This window comes from Staurois parvus, unplaced genomic scaffold (genome assembly GCF_062004578.1).
Source record: "Staurois parvus isolate SC_StPar_1 unplaced genomic scaffold, SC_StPar_1.0 ptg000983l, whole genome shotgun sequence".
Classification (NCBI taxonomy): Eukaryota; Metazoa; Chordata; class Amphibia; order Anura; family Ranidae; genus Staurois; species Staurois parvus.
In genome coordinates, this window is record NW_028318779.1 from 1,522,678 (window position 1) to 1,549,968 (window position 27,291).

Sequence of the window (27,291 nt, forward strand, 5' to 3'; positions counted from 1 at the left end):
CTCTCAGTCTCCCTAGATCTGGTGGACCATGCAAGATCTCACCTCAAGGAGTGTCAATGATCATGAGAACAGTGAGGAATAATCCCAGAACTACATGTGAGAATCTTGTCAATGATCTCCAGGCAGCTGGGACCACAGTCACTGAAATTCTGCAGTACCCCCAAGGTCCCTCTGCTCAAGAAAGCACATGCCCAGGCCCATCTGAGGTTTGCCACTGAACAACTGAATGATGCATAGGAGGACTGGTTGAAAGTGTTGTGGTCAGATGAGACCAAAATCGAGCTCTTTGGCATCAACTCAACTCGCTGTGTTTGGAGGAGGAGGAATGCTGCCCATGAACCCAAGGACACCATCCCAGCTGTCAAACATGGTGGTGGAAACATGCTGCTTTGGGGGTGTTTTTCTGCTAAGGGGACAGGACAACTGCACCGTATCAAAGGGACAATGGACAGGGCAATGTACCATCAAATCTTGGGTGAGAACCTTCTTCCCTCAGACAGGGCATTGAAAATGGGTCGTGGATGTGTGTTCCAGCATGACAATGACCCAAAACACATGGCCAAGGCAACAAAGGAGTGGCTCAAGAAGAAGCACATTAAGGTCCTGGTGTGGCATAGATAGTCTCCAGACCTTAATCCGATTGAAAATCTGTGGAGGGAGCTGAAAGTTCGAGTTGCCAAACATCAACCACCAAACCTTAATGACTTGGAGAGGATCTGCCAAGAGGACTGGGTCAAAATCTCTCCTGAGATGAGTGCAATCCTGGTGGCCAACTACAGGAAACATCTGACCTCTGTGATTGCCAACAAGGGATTTGCCACCAAGTACTAAGTCATGTTTTGTGAAGGGGATCAAATACTTATTTCCCTCATGAACATGAAAATCAGTGCCAAATTGTTAGACATGCATTTCTTTTGAATTTTTTGTTGCTGTTATGTCTCTCAGTGTTACAATACACCTACCATTCGATTTATAGACTGGTCATTTCTTTGTGAGTGGGCAAACATTCAAAATCAGCGGGGGATCTAATACTTATTTAATTCACTGTATCTGCAAATTTCTCAGTGAGGTATTATTATTATTATAATTATACAGTATTTATATAGCGCAGGGTGGATAAAAATCAATGATTTTTTAAAAAAAATTTAAAAAATCAGATTTTTTTTATTTAAATTGGATTTTTTTTATTTAAATTGGATTTTTTTGAATAAAATGCTTTTTGAGGAAAATATATTACCATCCAAAGGTTATTCCATCATGAAATAAAGATTAGTTTTTTAATTTTGTAGAATAAGGCTGTATATGTTTAAATGTTTTGGTAAATAAATTCCATTAATCCATTCACAATGTCATGCTCTTCCAGAGGTTTTTGTAAGATTATTGAGCAGTTTCTCTGCCTACAAGATATTATCACAGATGCTTGGTTTACTTTTGCAGTTCTCAAAACTGAATTTGACTCAGCGGAGATTACATGCCTCTTCTTCACAGCAAAAAATGTTATAACATGAACAGAGTTAAGAAAAAGACCTTAATCCTAACTTCTACAAACCTATGGATACAGAATCAACCCCTTCAGTGCTAAGTTTCAAGAAGTTCAGTGAATAGAATAGAAACAATATTTTTCTGATTGTTTGGAGTGGAATAGATCTGCATTAGGAGAAAGTGAAACTAAGTGTGAGGAGGAAGGGGCTGACAGTCTAAGTTTCTTAAAATATATATATTTTGTTTAGCCAAATTAGTTAACAAACATGGATGTTTGTTTAAGCAAATAACATATGCTGTAATGTTATTGTTTCAGTTGAATAAATCTATTTAAATTGTTATTATTAAGGTAATGATTATTTTTCTCCTTCCTAAGTACAACAGAAAAGTTGTCCAAATATGAATGATTACGCTATTATACTGGGGATAAAAAAACTAATATGAAAAGTTGTTATTCTAAAAATCTTCATCTACTTGCATATTAAAGTTATACCAGCAAGAATTAGTCTTTATGTAGAAAACTATGATTTAAATCAAGCCTTACTGACTAGTGATTTAAATCAGTTTGATTTAAATCAAATCCACCCTGATATAGCGCCAAAAAGTTTGCTCAGCGCTGTACATTAGTGAGTACAGTACATGAGACAATACAGTAACAATACAATACACGAGGGGTTCGAGGGCCCTGCTCCTTGGAGCTTACAATCTAGGAGGGAGGGGATAGTGGTACAGGAGGAAATGGCTGTGGGGGATGGAGTGGTAGGAGTGGAGGAGATCGGCTGTTAGGTGTGGACAGGGTAGGCTTCTTTGAAGAGATGGGTTTTCAGGGTGCGCCTAAAGGTGAGGAGGGTAGATGACAGTCTGATGGATTGGGGTAGTGAGTTCCAGAGGATGGGGGAAGACCTGGAAAAATCCTGGAGTCGGGCATGGGAGGAGGAGACCAGGGAACTCGAGAGTAGGAGGTCTTGTGAGGAGCAAAGAGTATGTGTTGGTTGGTATTTGGATATCAGGTTGGTGAGGTAGTTTGGAGCAGTATTATGAATAGCTTTGTACGTCACTGTTAGTAGTTTGAATTTTATGCGTTGGGCAATCGGAAGCCAGTGGAGGGAATGACAAAGTGGGGTGGCGGATACGGAGCGGTTGGTAAGGTGGATGAGTCTGGCTGCTGAGTTCAGGATAGACTGAAGCGGGGAGAGTCTGTGATGAGGTAAGCCGGTGAGGAGGGAATTGCAGTAGTCGAGTCGTGAGATAATAAGGGAGTGAATGAGTTGTTTAGTAGTGTTTGGGGTTAGGAACTAACATATTTTGGAGATGTTGCGGAGGTGGAGCCTGCATGAATTTGCCAGCGATTGGACATGGGCTGGAAGGACAGATTGGAGTCTAGAGTGGCACCTAGAACTTTTGCTTGCGGGGTGGGACTGATGGTGGCGTTATTGGTCGTGACGGAGAGGTTGGGGGGGGGCACGGGCTGGGGGGAAAACTAGGTATGTGACAATTGTGTGAAATAGAGGCATGGATGCTGCACATGATAGCCATCGTGTTATGCCTCAGCCATTTTGTCTCTCCTCCTTCCTCCCTTTTGAAATGGAATTTATAGCTGCAAGTTGAACGGACTTAAAAAAAAAGGCCTCTGATGGATGAAGCTCCAGGGCTGTAAACCACTAGTCTGGTGCAGGAGGACTGCTTTGAAAACCACTTTCCTCTACCCGATCGTAAAATAATAACTCAGTCAGTTATGACCTGTTAGGCCATTAAAGCTCTAGGATACAGAGCGTGCCATAAAACGTACATTCCACATGTAACAATTAATAAAGTTCAGCAGGAACTGGGCACATTAATATTAGGTACAGTTGTGTTCAAAATAATAGCAGTGTGTTGAAAAAAGTGAATAAAGCTCAAAATCCTTCTATTTCCATACACACAAATGCATTGGAAACATTACACATTCTATTCCAAATCAAAACATGAAGAAAAATATATCACGTTTGTGTTGTTTCTCTAAAAAAATTGAAGAAAAGTGAATATTAGACTGTTCAAAAAGCAGTGTTTGTATTCTTTACAAACTCAAACATTCATTATATAAACTGAAAAATGTTTGAAGATTTTGCTTTCCTTTGAATCACTTAATTAATATTTAGTTGTATAACCATTGTTTCTGAGAACTGCTGTACATCTGTGTTGCATGGAGTCAACCAACTTCTGGCACCTGTGAACAGGTATTCCAGCCCAGGATGATTGGACTACATTCCACAGTTCTTCTCTATTTCTTGGTTTTGCCTCAAAAACTGCATTTTTGATGTCACCCCACAAGTTTTCTATTGGATTAAGATCCGGGGATTGGGCTGGCCCCATAACGTCAATCTTGTTGGTCTGGAACCAAGAATTTGCACGTTTACTGGTGTGTTTGGGGTCGTTGTCTTGTTGTAACACCCATTTCAAGGGCATTTCCTCTTCAGCATAAGCTCTTCAAGTATTCTGATGTATTCAAACTGATCCATGATCCCTGGTATGCGATAAATAGGCCCAACACCGTAGTATGAGAAACATCCCCATATCATGATGCTTGCGCAACCATGCTTGAATTCAGTGTTTGGGGGTCGTTTGACAAACTGTCTTCGGCCACTAGACCCAAAAAGAACAATCTTACTTTCATCAGTCCACAAAATGTTGCGCCATTTCTCTTTAGGCTAGTCAATGTGCTCTTTGGCAAATTGTAACCTCTTCAGCACACTTTAGACCTTCTTTGATCTTCCTGGAGCTGATTGTTGGCTGAGTCCTTGCCATTTTGGCTATTCTTCTATCCATTTGAATGGTAGTTTTTTTCGCTTTCTTCCATGTCTTTCAGGTTTTGGTTGCCATTTTAAAGCATTTGCGATCATTTTAGCTGAGCAGCCTATCATTTTCTGCACTTCTTTATGTTTTCCCCTCTCCAATCAACTTTTTAATCAAGGTACACTGTTCTTCTAAAGAATGTATGGAATGACCCATTTTCCTCAGAATTTCAGAGAGAAATGCACTGTAACCAGCATGTACAACATTTTCTGCCTTCCTTCCTTAAATAAGGGTAATAATTGCCACCTGTTTTTCAAAGAATGAATCACCTCACTAATAGAACTCTACACTGCTATTATTTTGAACATGCCCCTTTCAATTAGTGATTCAATTACACAGAATCAGCAGCATGCATGTCATGACTGTTGGGTCTGTTGGATTTATATTACTCTACTACACCTGCTAGTACATTATTTGCCATGTAGAAATATAATTTCTACCAAAAACAGTGATTGATCAGGTTAGTGATGTCTGACTGCTATTATTTTGAACACAACAGTATATATTTGGATAGATCATTTTAATGTGAGTCAAGCAAGGACTTACATGACTATATTACCATGTAGGATAGGTAAGAAAGCAGTATCTTCCCTCCTGGGTGACAAGGGTATGCTGTGTTTGGTATCCCTGGGTTTGAAATATAATTTTGAATATTAATCTGCCAGTTGCTAGGATGCCACCTGTACCTATTGGAGGTTATTAACCTTAGTAGTAAGGCAACTTGGTCATAACCTTGGTTACCTCCTAGCACCCATCCCCAAACCGGATGATTGGTCATTTTTTCTCAGGCAACACCCCTTTAATATGATAGAAAAAGACTGACAGGCTGGAGAAAAGACAGCTTTCGTTTAACATTAATCAGGAAACATCTAATGGACTTGAGAGCCAAGGCAATATTTTTGTTCAAACAATAGACTCTGCTTAAACCAAGGACATTGCAAGTATTCTGCCTTCTGAACTCCTTTCTTTTATTTCTCTGTTTTATTGTTCTCTTTACAGTGGGGCAAAAAAGTATTTAGTCAGCCACCAATTGTGCAAGTTCTCTCACTTAAAATGATGAGAGAGGCCTGTAATTGACATCATAGGTAGACCTCAACTATGAGAGACAAAATGAGAAAAAAAATCCAGACAATCACATTGGCTGATTTGGAAAGAATTTATTTGCAAATTATGGTGGAAAATAAGTATTTGGTCAATATCAAAAGTTCATCTCAATACTTTGTTATATATCCTTTGTTGGCAATGACAGAGGTCAAACGTTTCCTGTAAGTCTTCACAAGGTTGGCACACACTGTTGCTGGTATGTTGGCCCATTCCTCTATGCAGATCTCCTCTAGAGCAGTGATGTTTTGGGGCTGTCGCTGGGCAACACGGACTTTCAACTCCCTCCAAAGGTTTTGTATGGGGTTGAGATCTGGAGACTGGCTAGGCCACTCCAGGACTTTGAAATGCTTCTTACGAAGCCACTCCTTCGTTGCTCGGGCGGTATGTTTGGGATCATTGTCATGTTGGAAGACCCAGCCACGTTTCATCTTCAATGCCCTTGCTGATGGAAGGAGGTTTGCACTCAAAATTTCATGATACATGGCCCCATTAATTCTGTCCTGTACATGGATCAGTCGTCCTGGTCCCTTTGCGGAGAAACAGCCCCAAAGCATGATGTTGCCACCCCCATGCTTCACAGTAGGAATGGTGTTCTTTGGATGCAACTCAGCATTCCCTCCTCCAAACACGACGAGTTGTGTTTCTACCAAACAGTTCTATTTTGGTTTCATCTGACCATATGACATTCTCCCAATCCTCCTCTGGATCATCCAAATGCTCTCTAGCAAACTTCAGACGGGCCCGGACATGTACTGGCTTAAGCAGGGGGACACATCGGGCACTACAGGATCTGAGTCCCTGGCAGTGTAGTGTGTTACTGATGGTAGCCTTTGTTACGTTGGTCCCAGCTCTCTGCAGGTCATTCACTAGGTCCCCCCGTGTGGTCCTGGGATTTTTGCTCACCGTTCTTGTGATCATTTTGACCCCACGGGGTGAGATCTTGCGTAGAGCCCCAGATGGAGGGAGATTATCAGTGGTCTTGTATGTCTTCCATTTTCTAATTATTGCTCCCACAGTTGATTTGTTCACACCAAGCTGCTTGCCTATTGCAGATTCAGTCTTCCCAGCCTGGTGCAGGTCTACAATTTTGTTTCTGGTGTCCTTCGACAGCTCTTTGGTCTTCACCATAGTGGAGTTTGGAGTGTACCTGTTTGAGGTTGTGGACAGGTGTCTTTTATACTGATAACAAGTTCAAACAGGTGCCATTGATAAAGGTAATGAGTGCAGGACAGAGAAGCCTCTTAAGGAAGAAGGTACAGGTCTGTGAGAGCCAATAATCTTGCTTGTTTGTAGGTGACCAAATACTTATTTTCCACCATAATTTGCAAATAAATTCTTTCCAAATCAGCCAATGTGATTGTCTGGATTTTTTTTCTCATTTAGTCTCTCATAGTTGAGGTCTCCCTATGATGCCAATTACAGACCTCTCTCATCTTTTTAAGTGGGAGAACTTGCACAATTGGTGGCTGACTAAATACTTTTTTGCCCCACTGTATATCTTTGTAACATCTTTTTCTGTAAATATTTTAATTGCACCATTTTGACCTTTTTAGCAATAAATCCTATTTTGAAAAGTATTGAAATTGTCTCTAAAGCTTTTAATGCAAACTAAAGAATCCCTGTCTCTGGAAGAGTGCTACTGTATGTAATAATCATCTGAATATACTTGTCTGTGGTGACAGTGTGTGTTACAGACGTTTATGCTAATATCATAGTGTTACTGCTAAGATTTGTGCATTTCCTCCTTCTCTGTAAAAAGGTGGTGGTGGCAGTGTGAAGGGTTAATTGTGTAATTAACCTGACCCAGTAACAATCGCTATCAGGCTGCTGGTACTTAGATTGTCGTTCTGCGAGCTGGAAAATCTTTGTGCAGGGTGCAGCTGAGGTGGCATTGTTATGCAAGTGACAGCGCGGTGCGAGATCAGCTGGTCCTTTGGTCACGAGTTGGTGAGAAGGACAGTGGTCGTGCGCCGCATTACATTACAACGTAGTTTATGAGGGGCCGGATGTTGTAGAGCTGATCATATTCAGGGTCACCCTGAGGACAACAGAGTGTTTTTTATCACTAAAATGCATGAAACACGTTACCCTCTCATATCAATACCTTACCATTGCAGCACAGAACACTGGCATATGATGAATTGGGTCTATGGACCAATTTGATTACAATTTATTCTTTTTTGAAATGCCCATATTAAGGGATAAGCCCCAAAAAGTTTTAACTTCGGAAACCATGATAGGTTTCCACAAAAATGGCCTGGAAAAGTTGAATTTGAGTGTGCAGCGATGTATTGTGCATATAAATTTCTTTTGCCCACAATCAAATTACACAAGTATTCAGGATTTGCAAGCACATGTGGAAGGACACTATGTGCGCTTTGGCCCAGTGTTCGAAATCTTGGTAGCTGCAGGACAGTACTTGTGCTAGCCACCGCACCAGCTTGGACTGCACTTATGGGACTCACCACGTCACCAAGTGATACTGCAGTGCTGGTGTGTAAAATGCCAGAATGTACTAAGCCGTTGGTGCTTGCCAGGTCACCAAAAGGTATTGTGGCACTAGTACTTGGACCCTGCTGCATATGAGGCAATTTATGCATTCCTAACACTCCAGCTACATGGGGTCGATTACACTTGAACGTAAGAGGGACCTTTTCTTCATTATCTGTGCTTCCTGACAGGGTGCAGCTGCTCTCTTCAGGTTTGTATTTTGAGGCACATTCTATCAGTGAGGCTTCCCTTTCGCTCTCATCTGACATGCTCAGAATCCTGTAGGTCTCTTCACTAGTGTACCTTTTTTGGGACATTTTTGGCACTACATTTACAGGTACCGAGTGCGACTCATGAGAAAAAGAGCTCCTGGCTGTCAGGGACTGCTTGAGCTGCTACAAATAAAATTCACCTGCTACTGCTAGCAGAGATCAGGCCTGATCTTTATAACACTGCGGTTTTGTGTGCAATGTATCAAGTGACAGCGATCTACTGACACTGTACTTGGGGGGGGGGTGATCAACAACCTATAGTGCGAGTGCGATAGTGTGCGGGCAGTCTAACGCTAACTGGCCCTGGCTGGGAGGGACACTAACTGATCCTGATGCTAGTGCTATCTGATGTTTCTAGTGGCAGTAATACAGTGATCAGTGAAAAATAATGTACACTGACACTGTACTAATGGCACTGGCTGGATGACACTGGGGTCACAGGAATCAAAGGGTTAATGAGGGCTATCGAGGGGTTAACCAATTGTTGCCTGCCTGCCAGCAATGTACTGTGGCAGCCGCTACAGGCAAACCAATATACCCCTAATATTTCTGGGTTCAAGTGCACGTGCTGATCCCCATGGTCATTTGCTGCAGGAGCAGTTTATCAGCGGGTCCCACCCAATAATTTTTGCTCAGGACATTGATATTTTCCTGCAATAAATGAAAAATAAGACATACGCCTGTATTTGTAAATAAAGGCACAGGATCTAGCTGGTTCTTCTCTTCCTGGGCCCTTTTTGGTCCAGGAAGAGAAGAGAGACATATCACATTGTTAGTAATAGCACACTGCACCCACACATCTAACAAAGGCACATTTAACCAACTGAAGACTGCAATATGTATATTTACAGTGGTATACTGGGATGATGCCTGCAGCTAATGCATCATCGCATATTGTTTTCTTACAGGAAGCGATCGGCTTTTATGTAAAAGCCATCCGAGTGGCTAATTATCTGCTAGATTGCCTTTGCAGGCTGTGGGAGAGGTTGTCCCCACACCCCCCTCTGTAGGTGCCCCTCTGGGATCTCATCCCACTAGAGAACCCAGAACTGAAGTCGGCATTTAAACCAGTTTACCATATAGCCATTGCAGGACTGGAAGGTCTTCAATGAGCTCTGTGGTATAGGGAATTTGAAGCGACAAGTACTGTCATCACTTTCCCTTTCCCCAGATGTAAGCAGTGCCATTTTTAAATCTTGAAAGCAGTTGATCACACTAATCTTGGTGTTATCAAATGCTTTTAAGAGAAGATGACATCTAGGCCCTGATTTATTAATGTGCCTAGGTGCATTTCCGTGGGCTAACATCTACTCTTCAATAGCGACCATCTACTTTTAGACGGCAAAGACATTTACTAAGGAAACAGTCAACAAGTAGACGTGAAATCGAATTTACTAACCATGCACAATCCAGGAATCAGTCTAAGAAAGCAGACTTGCTAAGAAGCACGTCTAACACAACGAAAAATCACTGCAGAAACATGTTCACATTGAAATTTGCTTTCACAAATATCGGGACTTCACTTTAAACAATATCTTACATTTCACAAAAATGTTTAAATGTGTAAAAAATAGTTTTTTAAAGGAATTCATGACAGTCCAGAACTAGACGCTTTTCCAGCGTCTATGCGCAGATATAAATGTGCATGTGCAGAGCACATTTTAGCCATCTGCCGCTTTCTTTTTAGATGCTGTTTAATAGTAAATCTCAGTGTGGAGTCCTCTGACAGACGGCACTCGATCACATCTACTGTGTTTAACAAACAGCACTATTTGTAGCTAGGCATATCTTTATGTATTCTAATTTGATTTCCTTAGTTCTATTGATTCTGTTTTTGTTTCTTATCCTTTATAATTATTTCTGTAATGGTTTTACATATTTTGAAGGTCTAGATAATATATATTTTGACAGCGGAATCTAAAAATAAATGTTGGCAATTAAAAAAACTTTTAAAAAACGGTGTGGGGTCCCCCCTCCCATCCATACCAAGCCCTTCGGGTCTGGTATGGTTCTTAAGGGGTAACCCCACGCCAAAATTAAAAAAAAAAATGGCGTGGAAGTTTCCCCTCTAAATCCATACCAGACCCGAAGGGCTTGGTGTGGATAGGAGGGGGGACCTATTTATTTATTATGGTGCCGGTTTTTAAATGTAATTCTCTCTTTTTTTTTTTTTTTCTTCACTATAGATCAGAAATTCAGATGTCACTTCCCACAGCTAAAAGAGTTTTTTTCTTTTGAGTTTATATCCCTAAAGGAACAATGTTTACCTTTAGTTTATTAAAAGATACAAAGTTTTCTGTAACTTTGGGGAAAGTGATAAGCTTGTGAACTATAGTGAAGAAAAAAATAGAGGCTGGCATTTGCATTTAAAAATCAGCACTGACAAACACTTTGTATTGAAAAAAAAATTATTAACAATTGTGTAAACCGAGGCATTATTTTCAATGGATTTTCATTCGTAAACTGAAAATTACGTTAACCAAGGTGTTGGTAAACCGAAGTAAGCCTGTATTAGTATTGCAATCCTTTGTATTGGGATACATAGAACCAACATGTATCTGAATTGGCAACATAGTACAACATATGTGTCACATTTGAGATATCTGGCTAGTTACACTGACCTTGCCCAGGGACTTAGGGTTGAATCACACCACAGAAATACAGGCTGGATTAGTGTTCAACAGTTCAGTGGATAAGTGGTTAGCACTGCTGCCTCACAGCACTAGGGTTGTCAGTTTGATGCCCAACCACGGCAATGACGTTGCATGATCTCCCTGGGCGGCTACCCTAACATAGATGTGCTGGTGGCAGCATCTTTGCTTTCTGTCTAAATGATCCCTAGAATGTGAATTAGAATGAAGCCTTGTCTGTTCAAACACCTTTTAAAGCTGCAACTTATGTGAATGTCAAACCATGGGATGAGATAAGGGCCTGGACTAATGATTGATTTGATAATGCTGGTTTGCACTCCGCCCCCTTATGGGTAGGATTTGGCAAGCCAAGAGCTGAGAGAGAGAGAGAAAAGGATCTAAAAAAAAAATTAATAAAATAATGGCATGGAGTCCCCCTCCAAATGCATAACAGACCCTTATCCGAGCATGCAGATACTGCATGCCTTCAAAGATTTATTTCCTTTGTTGAATTGCCTGCTTTGTTCACACTAGATGCTATTTAAAATTGTGCTTTTTGTTGGCAATTTCACTGTGTTTTCTGTAGATTTACCAATGAGTTACAGTCAGATCTATAAATATTGGGACATCGACACACATTTTTGGCTCTATACACCACCACAATGGATTTGAAATCAAGCGAACAAGATGTGCTTTAACTGCAGACTGTCAGCTTTAATTTGAGGGTATTTACATCCAAATCAGGTGAACGGTGTAGGAATTACAACAGTTTGCATATGTGCCTCCCACTTGTTAAGGGACCAAAAGTAATGGGACAGTTGGCTTCTCAGCTGTTCCATGGCTAGTTGTGTGTTATTCCCTCATTATCCCAATTACAATGAGCAGATAAAAGGTCCAGAGTTCATTTCAAGTGTGCTATTTGCATTTGGAATCTGTTGCTGTCAACTCTCAAGATGAGATCCAAAGAGCTGTCACTATCAGTGAAGCAAGCCATCATTAGGCTGAAAAAACAAAACAAACCCATCAGAGAGATAGCAAAAACATTAGGCGTGGCCAAAACAACTGTTTGGAACATTCTTAAAAAGAAGGAATGCACCGGAGAGTTCAGCGACACCAAAAGACCCGGAAGACCACGGAAAACAACTGTGGTGGATGACCGAAGAATTCTTTCCCTGGTGAAGAAAACACCCTTCACAACAGTTGGCCAGATCAAGAACACTGTCCAAAAGGTAGGTGTATGTGTGTCAAAGTCAACAATCAAGAGAAGACTTCACCAGAGTGAATACAGAGGGTTCACCACAAGATGTAAACCATTGGTGAGCCTCAAAAACAGGAAGGCCAGATTAGAGTTTGCCAAACATCATCTAAAAAAGCCTTCACAGTTCTGGAACAACATCCTATGGATAGATGAGACCGAGATCAACTTGTACCAGAGTGATGGGAAGAGAAGAGTATGGAGAAGGAAAGGAACTGCTCATGATTCTAAGCATACCACCTCATCAGTGAAGCATGGCGGTGGTAGTGTCATGGCGTGGGCATGTATGGCTGCCAATGGACACTGGTTCTCTTGTATTTATTGATGATGTGACTGCTGATAAAAGCAGCAGGATGAATTCTGAAGTGTTTCGGGCAATATTATCTGCTCATATTCAGCCAAATGCTTCAGAACTCATTGGACGCCGCTTCACAGTGCAGATGGACAATGACCCAAAGCATACTGCAAAAGCAACCAAAGAGTTTTTTAAGGGAAAAGTGGAATGTTATGCAATGGCCAAGTCAATCACCTGACCTGAATCCGATTGAGTATGCATTTCACTTGCTGAAGACAAAACTGAAAGGAAAATGCCCCAAGAACAAGCAGGAACTAAAGACAGTTGCAGTAGAGGCCTGGCAGAGCATCACCAGGGATGAAACCCAGCGTCTGGTGATGTCTATGCGTTCCAGACTTCAGGCTGTAATTGACTGCAAAGGATTTGCAACCAAGTATTAAAAAGTGAGAGTTTGATTTATGATTATTATTCTATCCTATTACTTTTGGTCCCTTAACAAGTGGGAGGCACATATGCAAACTTTTGTAATTCCTACACCATTCACCTGATTTGGATGTAAATACCCTCAAATTAAAGCTGACAGTCTGCAGTTAAAGCACATTTTGTTTGTTTCATTTCAAATCCATTGTGGTGGTGTATAGAGCCAAAAATGTTAGAATTGTGTAGATGTCCCCATATTTATGGACCTGACTGTATTGTGTTTTCAATTGTGTTTTGCATTGTGATTTCTATTCTAGTCTATATGTGAAATCGCTACAAAATGCCGAAAAAGTTAGACAAGAACTACTTTTGAAATTGTGCTGCAGCAAATCGCTTATGTTAAGACACTCACATCCACATTCATTAGATCCGATATCAGGTACAATTTCAGTTCCCAAATCGCACCTGAAATCGCACATCCTGGATGCGACTTGGCATGCGATTTCCATACCCTGCGACTTGCAAATCGCATGACAAATTGCACCTGATGTGACCGGGGGCTAACACCACAGTCACATCTAATCCGATTTGGAAATTGGGCAACTTACAGTGAAGTTGCACAATTTCAAAATCAGATTGGATGTGAATGGAGCCTATAGTGGACAATAGGGTGCGACTTGGCCTATGATTTGCAAGTCGCCTGGCATGCAAATTGCATGCCAAATTGCACCCGATGTGACCTGGGGGCCACCCCGGTCACATCAAAGTGGATTTTGAAGTGGTGCAACTTACACTACGGTCACATCATGTGACTTACAGTGAAGTCGCATGATTTCAAAGTCGAGGGACATGCTGATTTAAAGTGCGATTTGCAAGACATCTGACACAGATCTCTGCAAATCACATAAAAAGTAGTGTATTCATTGCTTTAGAATTTGTTGCGGCTCCAACCAAGTTTGCACCACACCAATATGAACGCTCTAATAGCGGTCATATTGAGTGTGACTTGGCATGTGATTTGCATGACATGCGACTTGCAAATCGTATGCCAAGTCGCACTCTATTGTCTGCTATTAGAGCGGTCACATGGGTGCGTTTCCGACACTGATTTCTAAAGTAGTACATGTACTACTTTTGTGGCGATTTGCATAGATATCTGTGTCAGATGTCTTGCAAATCGCAAGGAAATTGGCATCTTCACTGTAAGTCGCACGATTTCTGAATCAGCTTTGATGTGACCGGGGTCTAAGGCCTTTTTATGTTTGATATCCTGAGTGTTTTTCTGATTTATGGGAAATCCCGCATACTAGCAAAAGTGAATTGACATTTTCAGTATTGCATGCGTGGTTATGTGACTGCCTTAACTCATGCGATAATCTGGAGTGAATTGTGCCCATAGTGCCAATAAATATTGCCATGGAGTTCCCCTTCACATCCCTGTTCAATGTTCTGTTGTATGCTGCAAAGGTACTCTTCACTGTGGCTTTCTTTCTGACTGATTTATGGGGCTTGTATACCAAGGGTTAACGCAGGTGGGAAGAGGATTCATCAGGTGCAAACACTTTCTCTGACCAAATGAATGACAGTGGTGGGTGTGGCCTATATTATATGAAGAGTTGCAGTAGTGGGTGACTCTCGCCTTGTAATAGGCCAGGTTATTTTCACCAAGTCCTTGCCTGTGGTGGTTTGGGGAGGAAGAGATATTGTGGTGAATTGCCCCAGACCACACTCACGCTGTGTTTTGATGTGGGCTGTAAATGTTTTGAATTTTTTTCCTTCTAAAGTGTGTTTGTGTGTTATTGTACAATGATTGTGTGTTTATTGTCTTTGCATTGTAATCCTAACACGTCAATTGCTCTGCTCTTCCAGATCTGCACTTGGCTATAGTTTCCTTGCTTATTTAGACTGAAATGCAGTTTTCATACAAACCTGATGAGAAATGTATGTGTGGGTGATTTGGGGAGGTGAGAGGTGTTTGTTATTTTGGCACGTATATTTTTATATTGATATTTTGATCTGAAGCCTGTTTTGTGGATCGATATGCCCTACTAAGTGATTCATATTTCCTGCTGTAACCTGTGAAAGCACAGTTCATTAGAAGTATAGTCTTTTAGATTGTAAGCTCTTATGAGCAGGACCATTCTATTTTAGCAACATAAATCCTGCTTTTATTTTCCCACCAAGAAATTGACTACCTACTTGTTGCTGCTGTTCAAAAAAAATGTGGAATATGTATTTGATCAATAAACGTTTGGACTATGTTTATTTTTGGGAGGGGTTATTTCATGTTCAGGTTCAATATACTAGCACACCGAACATTTATATTTCATGAGCTATATAATATGCCCAAATTTACCTTGTTAGAGTGCACATATGCAAGTATGTCCAAACTAACAAACCAAAAGCCCCCTATTGCATCACAAGACCATGTTATGTTCCAATGAATAGGTCGTGTTCATTGTGCAGCTAGCTATTCTTTTATTACAATCCTCTTAACAGTAATAAATTAGGCCCCCGATTTATGTTGACTTTGGGCCTTTACTGGCAAACATATATTCACCAATGCCAAATACACAATAGAGCTGCAAACATATATTCACCAATGCCAAATACACAATAGAGCTGCAAACATATATTCACCAATGCCATATACACAGTAGAGCTGCAAACATATATTCACCAATGTCATATACACAGTAGAGCTGCAAACATATATTCACCAATGCCATATACACACTATACCTGCAAGCATATATTCACCAATGTCATATACACACACAGTAGACCTGCAAACATATATTCACCAATGTCATATACACAGTAGAGCTGCAAACATATATTCACCAATGCCATATACACACTATACCTGCAAGCATATATTCACCAATGTCATATACACACACAGTAGACCTGCAAACATATATTCACCAATGTCATATACACAGTAGACCTGCAAACATATATTCACCAATGTCTTATACACAGTAGACCTGTAAACATATATTTACCAATGTCATATACACAGTAGAGCTGCAAACATATATTCACCAATAACATAAAATTAGTGCAGCGCTAAAAGTAGTGATATTAAGAAAGATATAAGTCCACTGAAAAGTCTTGGTATTGGACGTGTCCAGTGACAAATGAGGATTCAAAATTGGTGATCCGTGTGGAAACGGCTGAAAAACGCACTCACCAGAAGCAAGACACATAAACGCAGTGTGCATCTAGAGCTCATGGATCCTCAATCCAGAAGGGGATAGAGCTGGTCCAGTTACAGGAATGGTGGATCCCTCCTCTGTGGATGCAGCAACAGATCCTCCTCTCCCCAATAAGGTGTAGGATTCCAAGATCAGGATTCTGCAAGCAAAAGCTCCTGTAAAAGCCTTCTTTCTGTAGACATTCAAAAGCATGCCCAGATAATGAATCGAAGATTTGGTAAGCATGCACATACAAGATGGTGGCACACAGCAATAGTTTCAGGGCTTTTGAATGTCTACAGAAAGAAGGCTTTTACAGGAGCTTTTGCTTGCAGAATCCTGATCTTGGAATCCTACACCTTATTGGGGAGAGGAGGATCTGTTGCTGCATCCACAGAGGAGGGATCCACCATTCCTGTAACTGGACCAGCTTTATCCCCTTCTGGATTGAGGATCCATGAGCTCTAGATGCACACTGCGTTTATGTGTCTTGCTTCTGGTGAGTGCGTTTTTCAGCCGTTTCCACACGGATCACCAATTTTGAATCCTCATTTGTCACTGGACACGTCCAATACCAAGACTTTTCAGTGGACTTATATCTTTCTTAATATCACTACTTTTAGCGCTGCACTAATTTTATGTTATTCCATTTTAAGTACATATTGGTTGCTTAGAGTGCTTAGCCGCTTTCAGGACTAGCGCTCACTGTTGTGTTTTTCTATATATTCACCAATGTCATATACACAGTAGACCTGCAAACATATATTCACCGATGCCAAATCCACAATAGAACAGCAAACATGTATTTGCGAATGTCATATACACAATGGAACCGCATGGAAAATTGCTATGGTGCACAAATAAATGCCAAGATGGCTGTTGGAGGAGGCGCTAGAGCAGCTGTCAAACCAGAAATACGTCATCACGTTTGCGGAAGGATGTTTGCACACACCCGGAAGTGGTAGTGGGGAGTGTTAGTGCATGGGAGTGTAGTTAGGAGAGTTTAGTGGTAATTTGCAAGTCTATTTTTTGGCTTTGTGAATTGTTCTTTTGTGAAATTCCGAACCACATCTGGACATGGCGAGATCGCTGTTCTCGACCAAGGAGCTGATCCTCATTTGCAGGGGAAACTTAATTATTGTATTTTCAGTTGAAAACATGTCCATTTCCTAGATACATTGAGGTACATAGCAGAAGTTTAAGGTATTCCATAGAAGAAGTTATTGTTCTTCCTAACTATACAGGTGGAACAGACACAAGCATACACCCAGGGCCACTGTTAGATATCATGGGGCCTCGTACAGCATGCCTGACAGCCCCCCACCGTCAGAGAAAATATCCAAATTATATTTATGGTAAAAATACACTAAAAACATTATTAATGGACATAATCCCAACGATATTCCTGTGAAATCTAAATGATAAAACTGTACTGAGTTCATAAATAAAGCTGTGTGTGTAATTGAGATCTTGGAGCTCATTCACATGGTTGCTGTGGCCTGTAGAGTGTGAATCAGTGGTTTGTTTTTGTGGCTGTCACCGTTTGCAGGTAACCTATGTTACACTATGGAAATGCTGCAGGTCCTAATTTGACAAGCATATGGGTGCAGGTGTACAGCCCTGAACACAGACAGTGAGCATTCAGGGCCACTTCCCCACACCTGCACACCTGTCAGATTAAAACCTGTGTTCATACAGCTGCTGTGTCCCCATAGTGTAACAGGTGGCTCCAGCCACATGAACAACCCACTCATTCATGCTGTACAGGCCAGAGGACCTGTGCGAATGTGGCATTTTTTCCTTTGGCATTTTTTCCTTTTTTTTTCCTCAGCTAATTACTTTCAATGGGCTGGCTAACGTGTGGGAACATGCAAAAATACTGCAGGCATATTATTTTAAAAGTGTGTTGCACCTAACCGCACAGTAGTGTGCTGCCATGCGTTTTGGTGGCTGTGAATGCGTCTGTGTTTACTAGACGTGTGGAGGTACAATTAGGATTCAGCATGGTACCTGCGCACATCTGCAGTGAGCATTGCATTTCTTTGCTGTGCAGGAAAATGCATGCTCTTGCATGCATTTCTGCACCACAAATGGTGTGAAGAAGTCCTAAGGGCCAGTTCATACTATAGAAACAATCTAGATGTGTTCCAGATGCGTTTTTTGCATGCACTTTTTTGATGCATGTTCCAGTGCAATTTGGTTGCATTTTTGGTGTGTTCCAGTGCATTTTGGATGCATTTTTTGACGTGTTCCAGTGCATTTTTTATGCATTCCAGTTAATTTTTTCCCCTCTCTTTTTCTTCAATTTAATTAGGGACATGTGCATTTTTAGTGCATTCCAGGGCATTTTACCACATTCCAGTACAGTTCTATGCATAAACAATGCAGCCTGTTAGACTTTTGGCAGCACCTGCAACGCACTGGAACTGCAAGCGCTGATGTGAACTATGACATTGACAACCATATAACCTTCTTTTTGTGCATTTTGGATACCTGTAATGAAGTTAAACGCCTGCCAGGCATTTGAGGAGCAGCACCATAGACTTGAATGGGAGGCTTCAACTCCTCCTGACTCAACATGAGGCGCTAATTTTGCCACAACACAACACTAATTCTTCAGTGTGCTGCCATGTGCAGAATTTTCATAGGTGTTTGAGAAGCATTAAAAACATTACATTCCTTGTTACAACAATAAAAGTGATAAAAAAAATTTGAAGAATCATTTTTTTTTTAAAAGTGCCCTGTTTGCTCTCGCGCAAAGGCGAACTACGTAAATAGCTATTGCACCACACGTGTGAGGTATTGCCATGAACGTCAGAATGAGAGCAATAAATCTAGCACCAGACCTTCTCTTTAACTCTCCACTGGTAACCTGTAAAGGCTTTTAAAACATCGCAATGGAGATTTTTAAACACTGTAGCTTGGCTCTATTCCGTGAGCATGTACATAAGTATCTATTTACTTGGCGTAACACCATCTTTTATATTTTATAAAAAAAAAATAGGTGTTATATTGTTTTTGTTCATTAAAATTTATTTAAAAAATTTTTCAAAAAAATTTTAGGTAAAAGAACTGCTGCGCAAATACACTGACATAAAAAATTGCAAAACCCACAATTTTATTCTCTAGGGCCTCTGCTAAAAAATATATCATATTTGGGGGTTCTAAGTAATTTTCTAGACAAATTTTTACATTTACACAAAAAGCATCAGAAAAGGCCTGGTCTTCACACTTGTTTCTTTTCTAGACTAAAGTAAGCGTAACTTTTTTTTGTACTACACATATTTGAACTCTGATTTTTGTTTTGAATTCAACATTGCAGATGAAACTAAAATTGAATTCTTTGGCCTCGACACTAAACACTATGTAATCCGTGCACGCTTGCACATTGTGGCAAGTGCTCCTGCAATTTTTGTAATTTATCATCAATAAACATGTATTAAGCTTGTATGTACAATTACAGTAAACCTGGTATAAAACCATATGTTTTGGTACTGCAGGTACATTTCCAGTCAATAACAGCACCATAATCCAGTTGAAATGTCTTTGGTCCTTTCGTAACATGTCATTGCTTTTGCACAGAATTGTGTTACTTACACCACTGGTGGTGCATGATTGAGTTTATAAGTACATATGGATAGAAAATGGATTGAGGAAAAATATAGGTGAATAAAATAAACAGGATTCAGCTATTTGCAAAAGTAGACTTTGTTTCATTTTGTTTGGTTTACATTACTTGGAAGAGGGGTGAATTCCACAGCTGTCTGATTCTGAATCTTGGTAAGATCCAGTTGAACCCGATGATACTCATAGATAGTCCGTCGTTGTGATTCTGCGGAAAGGATGAAATATCAAAGTAGATTTAAAAATAAACAATTTTTTTTTTATGTTTTACATTGCAAAAATAGTGCTAACATGATTTGCAATTTACTTACTCATAAGCCATTATTAAGTTTTTGTCACTTTTTTCACATGCGCTGAATCAAATGTGGAGGATACTTTCCACCACATTGTATTCCAACTCAGTCACTATAATCTTTCCTGTATTGCTCTTTTTTTGGGCATTCTTTATTTGTGTGCCAAATCAAAAGTGTGGAGCACCTAATTCGAAAACAAAGCAAGGTCAAGACAGTTAAAATGTATGTATAGCTAAAACCTTTTTTTTTTGGCCAGAGTAGGGAAGGTTTAAAACCCCTGCCAGTGAATAAGGGAAAGCTCTGGTGACTTCCATCACCCTTTATTGCTTAAGCTCAAGCAACCTTCTTTCAAACATTGGAAGATAAGTCACTTGTAAATGATACAACACTTGCAGCATGCATTCTGTGGCTCTTGTTTTGCACTATTGCCTATTTTGGGGTTGATTTACTAAAACTGGAGAGTGTAAAATCTGGTACAACTTTAGTTTTGTTCAGTTAAGCTTTGACAAAAAAAATCCTGGAAGCTGATTGGTTTGTATGTAGAGCTGCACCAGATTTTCTGTTAGTGCGGTCAGCAAGCGGCTCATAGCAAAAAGTGACCAATATTGTTTTTTTTCTCAAAATTGTCGGGTTTTTTTTTGTTTTTTTTTAGAGCGCAAAAAATAAAAACCACACAGGCGATCAAATACCACCGAAAGAAAGCTCAATTTGTGGTAAAAAAGGACGTAAATTTCATTTGGGTGCAGGGTTGCATGACCGCGCAATTGGCAGTTAAAGTAACGCAGCGCAGTAACACAAAAAATGGCCTGGTCAGGTGGGGGGGGGGGGTAAATTCTCAGGAGGGCAAGTGGTTAAATGAGATGAAGAAAAAAAAGAATAGAAAAGACTCACCGGAACACATCAACACATCATACATGGTGTGTACAAAAACACATCCGGAATGCAGAAATTGTAGTGTTAACCAGCCTTATGTCTATAACCTGTAGCCACTATTTTGGGGCTTTCCATGAATACTTCTTTGTTTTTGTCTTATCAATAACACATTTATTGTATTCATTTAATATCCAAAAGTATAACAATTCTAAAAACATTCTAAAATGATGGGTAGCTCTGGCAAACGCATAAAGTATCTGTCATGTATCAGTTAACTCTACCGAGTCCAAAAACTTAGAAGAAATAAATCTTTCTGAATGTTTTACTTCAGCAAATAAAAACAAGGAGCAGGGCCCTCAAATCCCTCTTGTGTTGAACTGCATTGTTGCTGTATTGTCTCCCGTTATATTGTAAAGCGCTGAGCAAACTGTTGGCGCTATATAAATCCTGTATAATAATAATATATAAAACCTCACTTATGTATACTGTAACTTCATAAATGCTGTCATGAAAGACGTTTGTATGTGGGAAATCAGCAAACAGTGTGGCTGAGGTGAGATGGTTTTCTACTGTTAAGGAAGAGTGAGAGGCCAAGTTGTTCCTGTCCTATTCTCAGCTCTGAAACATGAGACAATGACCTCAGTTTATCAAAGTAGTTGAAAATATTTACATAAATTGTGTTTACATAGTTGGTATGGTTGAATAAAGACACCCATTTCAGTGTGTGTGTGTGTGTGTGTATTTATGTCTCTACCATTTCCCATATCCCTGTATACTGCATTCATTAGGATGGTCCTATGAAAGTTTTTTTTTTTAAATTATCCACACTCACATCTGACACCACCAACTGTAGAGTGGAGTTCCACATCCTTTCCACTCTAACAGTAAAGAACCCCTTACATAGTTTAAATACTTGCCCTCCAGAGGATTTACCCCCCTTAATGACCAGGCCTCTTTTTGCTACTCGGCGCTGCATTAATTCAACTGATAATTGCGCAGTCATGCAATGCTGTACCCAAACAAAATGTATCTCCTTTTTTTTCACAGAAATAGAGCTTTCTTTTGGTGGTATTTGATCACCCGTGTGCTTTTTATTTTTCGCACTATAAACAAAAAAAGACCAAAAATTTTGAAGAAAAACAATATTTTTTACTTTCGGCTATTAAAAAAATATATATAGTAAACTCAAAGTTAGTTATAAATTTAGGGCAAAATATATTCTGCTACATGTTTTTGGTAAAAAAAATCCCCAATAAGTGTATATTGATTGCTTTGTGTGAAAGTTATAGCGTCTACAAACTATGGTATAGATAATGGAATTTACACCCTTTTTTTTGCTATACAGCGCTGCACTAGTTTAACTGCGCGGTCATGCAATACGGTACATAAATGAAATTTATGTCCTTTTTTCACACAAATAAAACTTTCTTTTGGTGGTATTTGATCACCTGTGCACTTTTTATTTTTGGCGCTATAAACAAAAACATTTTTGAAGAAAAAGTAAAAAAAAAAAAACTATTTTCTCATTTCGGTCATAAAAAATAATAAAAAAAACTAAAATTTCGTCATAAATTTAGGTCAAAATGTATTCTGCTACATGTTTTTGGTTAAAAAAAATCCCAAGAAGTGTTTATTGATTGCTTTGTGTGAAAGTTATAGCATCTACAAACTATGGTGTAGATAATGGAATTTACAAAGCTTTTACTTTCTGACTGCCCATCACATTTCTTGAGGTGCTAAAATACCAGGACAGTACAAACACCCCCAAATGACCCCTTTTCGGAAAGTAGACACCCTAAGCTATCTCCTGAAAGGCATATTAAGTCCATGGAAGATTTATTTTTTTTCCACAAGTTTCTGGAAAATGACAAACTTTTTTTTTTTTTCTACACAAAGTTGTCATTTAAATGATGTATTTCTCGCACAAGCCATGGGTATATGTGGAATTACACTCCAAAATACATTCTGCTACTTCTACGGAGTATAGGGATTCCACATGTAGCAATTGTACATACAAATATGGATGTGAACATCCATTTTGGTAAAGACCCTCCATCTTGTATCATTTCTCACTCCAAGTCAGCTTCCCTCATCCCTCTCTGTTGAGTGACACGTGGTCTTTGTGTGCTGGGTTAAGGAGTGCACAGGACACAGCTGGATATCCTTCATGGTTGTAAACCCAATTAGCTGATTCCAGTGTGTCTGGCAAACTCTTGCTCTGAAGCTGATCGTAAAGCTATAAACCCGTCAGTCAGTGGACTTCAAACGCATTCTGAAATAGCAGTAAAACCTGCATCCCATGTGAAAACACTTTTTCATACAATTTTTTGTAATTTCTCGTAGGTAATACATACCATAAAACAAGACATATATATTCAGAGGTAATTTTAATACAAAATCACCTGATACCTTACACCCCTAGATTACATCTACCCGAGAGCAGAAAGTGATATCTCCTTAACCGTCCCAGCCAGATATGTCATATGTGATGTCTGGACTTTCAGAATATCGTTCTGCATATTATCCTGCCAGTGGATAGGATGCCACATGTACCAAGGGAAGGTTATTGACCCTGGTATAACTTGGGAGGGATTTTGGTTCTAGTCTGGGTCTCCGCCTAAACCTCCCCCTCCCTAAATGAGGCGATTGGCTCTTGGCTTCAGTAGACGCCCCCTGCTGGAGTACTACAAAATAGGCTGTCAGGCCTGGAGAAGTAAGATGAAGAATTCTCGCTTTTTAACATCAGGAACCAACTTGGGAGAACGGTACCCTTTTGTTTAGGACCTTGATCTGCTTAAACAAAGCTGACGGCAAGTATTCTACCTCTCTAAACTTCTTTCTGTTATCTCTCTGTTGTGGTATTGCTCTCTGTATTTATTTACAGTCAGGTCCATAAATATTGGGACATCGACACAATTCTAACATTTTTGGCTCTATACACCACCACAATGAATTTGAAATGAAACAAAAAAGATGTGCTTTAACTGTAGACTGTCAGCTTTATTGTGAGGGTATTTACATCCAAATCAGGTGAACGGTGTAGGAATTACAACAGTTTTTATATGTGCCTCCCACTTGTTAAGGGACCAAAAGTAATGGGACAATTGGTTTCTCAGCTGTTCCATGGCCAGGTGTGTGTTATTCCCTCATTATCCCAATTACAATGAGCAAAGGTCCAGAGTTCATTTCAAGTGTGCTATTTCTCACCGAAGTCTCTCACCAAGGCTAATAAAAAGAATAACTAAAAAATAATTGTAATAAATATTTAAAAGTAAAAATATGAGTGTGAAAAATTAATAAAATGGATAAAATAACTACTGACACCATCCACCCCCCCCCCCAAAAAAAAGCATTTTGAATAAAAATATAAAATGTAAAAAAATATAATTGTAAAAAAAAATAAAGTACTGACACTGTACACTGCCTTACTGACATGATCCACTACTCCAACCTCCTCCTACCCACTGCACCGTCCCCCCAGAAGCACTAAGATGACACGTATTTAAAAGAACATTTCAAAAAATAGTAAAGAAAATAATAAAAACAAAAATTACTAACACTGTCAATTGCGCTACTGTCACCAGTTATTGCTCTCTCAAGCATTTAAAAAAAATTTGTAAAAATAAAATATAAATAAAAACCAACTGACAAAATCCCCTGCTCTGCTGACACCATCCGTCTACTACCCCACTTACACTGTCTAATGCCCCCCAAAATAATTTTGAAAAAAAAATAGAAATAAAGAAATAATAAAAATAGAACTACTGACATGTACCTGATGGTGGAACCTGAGATGTAGAGGAGGGCCTCCCTTGCGGCTCTGGCTCAAGGGCCCTAGTAATGTGACAGAGGTGCATGAGTGCCTGATGGGATTTCCGTGGAAATGATGTGCGTCAGGAATGCAGGAGCGGCTGGAGGATGGCACACTGGCAGAGGTGCAGGATTGTTTAGGCAGCCGGTGCTCTGGCAGATGTAGGTGCAGGACATTGGCTGGGAAAGCCGGTAGAAGCAGGATCAGTGTAAGCAAGGTCACGTGGTCCAGTCCAGCAACAAGCGGGCAGAATAGGCAAGCAGAAGAATAGTCCAGAGGGCAGGCAGAGGTCGAGGCAGGTGGAGTTCTAATGAGGTCAATGACAGGATCAGCAATAGCAAAACAGATAGCAGGATACACAGGAGCACAGGGTTCACACCAAACGGCATTGAGGCAGAGTCCCATCTCAGTTTAAATAGCCCGCCTGGTGCCAAAGTGCATTCGCGAATATGCACCCGCACGCACTCTCACGCACAACCATGTGTGCACACCCGCCAACCGGCCGTGAACGGAGCCAACAGGAGAGAAATCATGGGGTCTAAACAGACCCCTGACACCTCCTCTTGAGACAGGGAAAGGGACTGAAGGACAGAGATTCCCCAGGCCCTTTCTTTGTAGCCTCAGGTGAACAGAAGATAAATGGACAGTAGTGTATGGATGCAGGAAGGAAGAAAAGAAGGAAGGGGAGGGAATGCATGGAGGAAGGAAGAAAAGGGAGGAAAGGAAGAGTGGAGGGAGGGGATGGAGAAAGGATGGAAGGAAGAAAAGGGAGGAGGGAATGGATGGAGGAAGGAAGGAGGGAAACAAAGGAAAGAATGTGAGGGAGAGGAGGGAGGGAAGAAGGAAGGGAGAAAGGAAGGAAAAAAGGGAGGGAGGGAATGGATGGAGGGAGGAAGGAAAGGAGAGAGGGAATGGATGGATGGAGGAAGGGAGGAGGGGAAGGATGGGGATGGAAAAAGAAAGAAAAGAAGGGAGGAAGGATGGAAGGAAGGAGATAAAGAAAAGGAAGAAAGTGGATGGAGGAAGAGAAGGAAGGAAAGAATGAAGGAAGAAAGAAAGGGGATGGAGGAAGGAAGAGAAGGAAATAGATGGAGGAAGGAATAAATAGAGGAAGGAAGGGGAGAGGGAATGGAAGGGAGGGGAGAGATGGAAGGCGGGGAGGGGATGGAGGAAGGAAAGGGAGGGAGGAAGAAAGGAAGGGAAGGAGAAAAGGCAGGAAATGGATAAATGAAGGAATGGAGGCAAGGGAGGAAGGAAAGGAAGGGAGGGAGGGGATGGAGGAATGAATAAAGGAAGGAAAAAAAGAAGGGAGGGGAGAGAAGGAATGGAGGAAAGGGAGGCAAGGAAGGGGGCAGGGAGGAAGAAAAAAAAGGGAGGGAGAAAGGGAATGAATGGAGGAAGGAAAGAATGTGAGGGAGGGAGGGAAGAAGAAAGGAAAGAAAGAAAAAAAAGGAAGGAAGGGAAGGGAGAAAAGGCAGGGAATGGATGGATGGAGGAAGGGAGGTGAGGAGGGGATAAAGGAAGGAAGGAAATGGAAGAAGGAAGGAAGTAACGGGAGGGAGGGAATGTACAGTATGGCGGAAGGAAGGGAGGGAATGGATGCAGAAAGGGAAGGAAGGGGAGGGAGTGGATGGAGTAAGGAAGAAAAGAAGGGAGGGGGGCAAATTAATGGAGGAAAGAAGGAAAGATAAGGGAGGGAGGAAGGGAAGGGAATGGATGAAGGAAGGAAGGAAGGAAGGGAGGGGACGAAATAGATGGAGAAAAGAAAAGGGAGGGAATGGATGGAGAAAGGAAGGAAGGGGAAGAAGGAAAGATGGAAGGGAGGTAGTGGATGGAGGAAGGAAGGGGAAGGAGGAAAGATGGAGTGTGTGGATGGAGGAAGGGAGGCAATGGATGAAGAAAGGAAGGAAAGAAAGGAAGCTAAGTGAGGGAGAAGGGAAGGGAGAAAAATTAGGGAATGGATGAAGGAAGGAAGGAAGGGAGGGGAAGAAATAGATGGAGAAAAGGAAAGAAGAAAAAGGAGGGAATGGACGGAGGAAGGAAGAAAAGGAGAAAGTGAAGAAAGGAGGGGGAGGGAATGGAGGAAGGAAAGGGGGAGATGGAGGGAGTGAGGAAGAAAGGAAAGGAAGTCAAGGGAGAAAATGGAGGGTGGAAGGAAGGAAGAAAAAGGAGGTAGGGGAGGAAGGAAAGATGGAAGAGAGGGAGTGGATGGAGGAAGGAAGAAAAGAGGGAGGGAGAGAAGGAAGATAGGAAGGAAGACAATGAAGGGAGGAAATGGATGGAAGAAGGAAGGAGAGGGAATGGAAGGAAGGAAGAAAGGAAAGGAAAGAGAAAAAAAGGGAGGGAATGGACGGAGGAAAGAAGAAAATGGAAGGAGGGAATGGATGGAGGAAGGAAGGGGATGGAAGGAGAGGGAATGGATGGAGGAAGGAAGGGGATGGAAGGAGAGGGAATGGATGGAGGAAGGAAGGGAGGGAATTGATGAAGGAAGAAAAGGAGAAAGGGAAGAAGGGAGGACGGAAGAAAGAAAAGGAATAAGGAACAAAAAGAGGGAAGGGAGGAAGGAAGGCAGAAAAGGAAGGGAGGGAACTGATAAAGGAAGGAAGAAAAGGAGGAAGGGGAGGGAAAGAAGTAAAGGAAGAGAAGGGAAGGGAGGAAGAAAGGAAAGAGAGGGGAGTGAGGGGATGGAGCTAGAAAAGGAGGGGAGAGA

At 40.9% G+C, this 27,291-nt stretch overlaps 1 protein-coding gene across 2 annotated transcripts in view; it reads right to left on the bottom strand.

Moving 5' to 3' along the window:
- Nucleotides 1-27,291, bottom strand: part of PLXDC1 (plexin domain containing 1) — a 424,334-nt gene that overhangs the window by 76,404 nt on the left and 320,639 nt on the right. For both annotated transcript variants that reach the window (XM_089657330.1, XM_089657329.1), the window contains exon 8: nucleotides 19,717-19,812. In XM_089657330.1, the coding sequence (XP_089513456.1) occupies nucleotides 19,717-19,812 (96 nt within the window). The remainder of the gene's footprint in view (nucleotides 1-19,716; nucleotides 19,813-27,291) is intronic.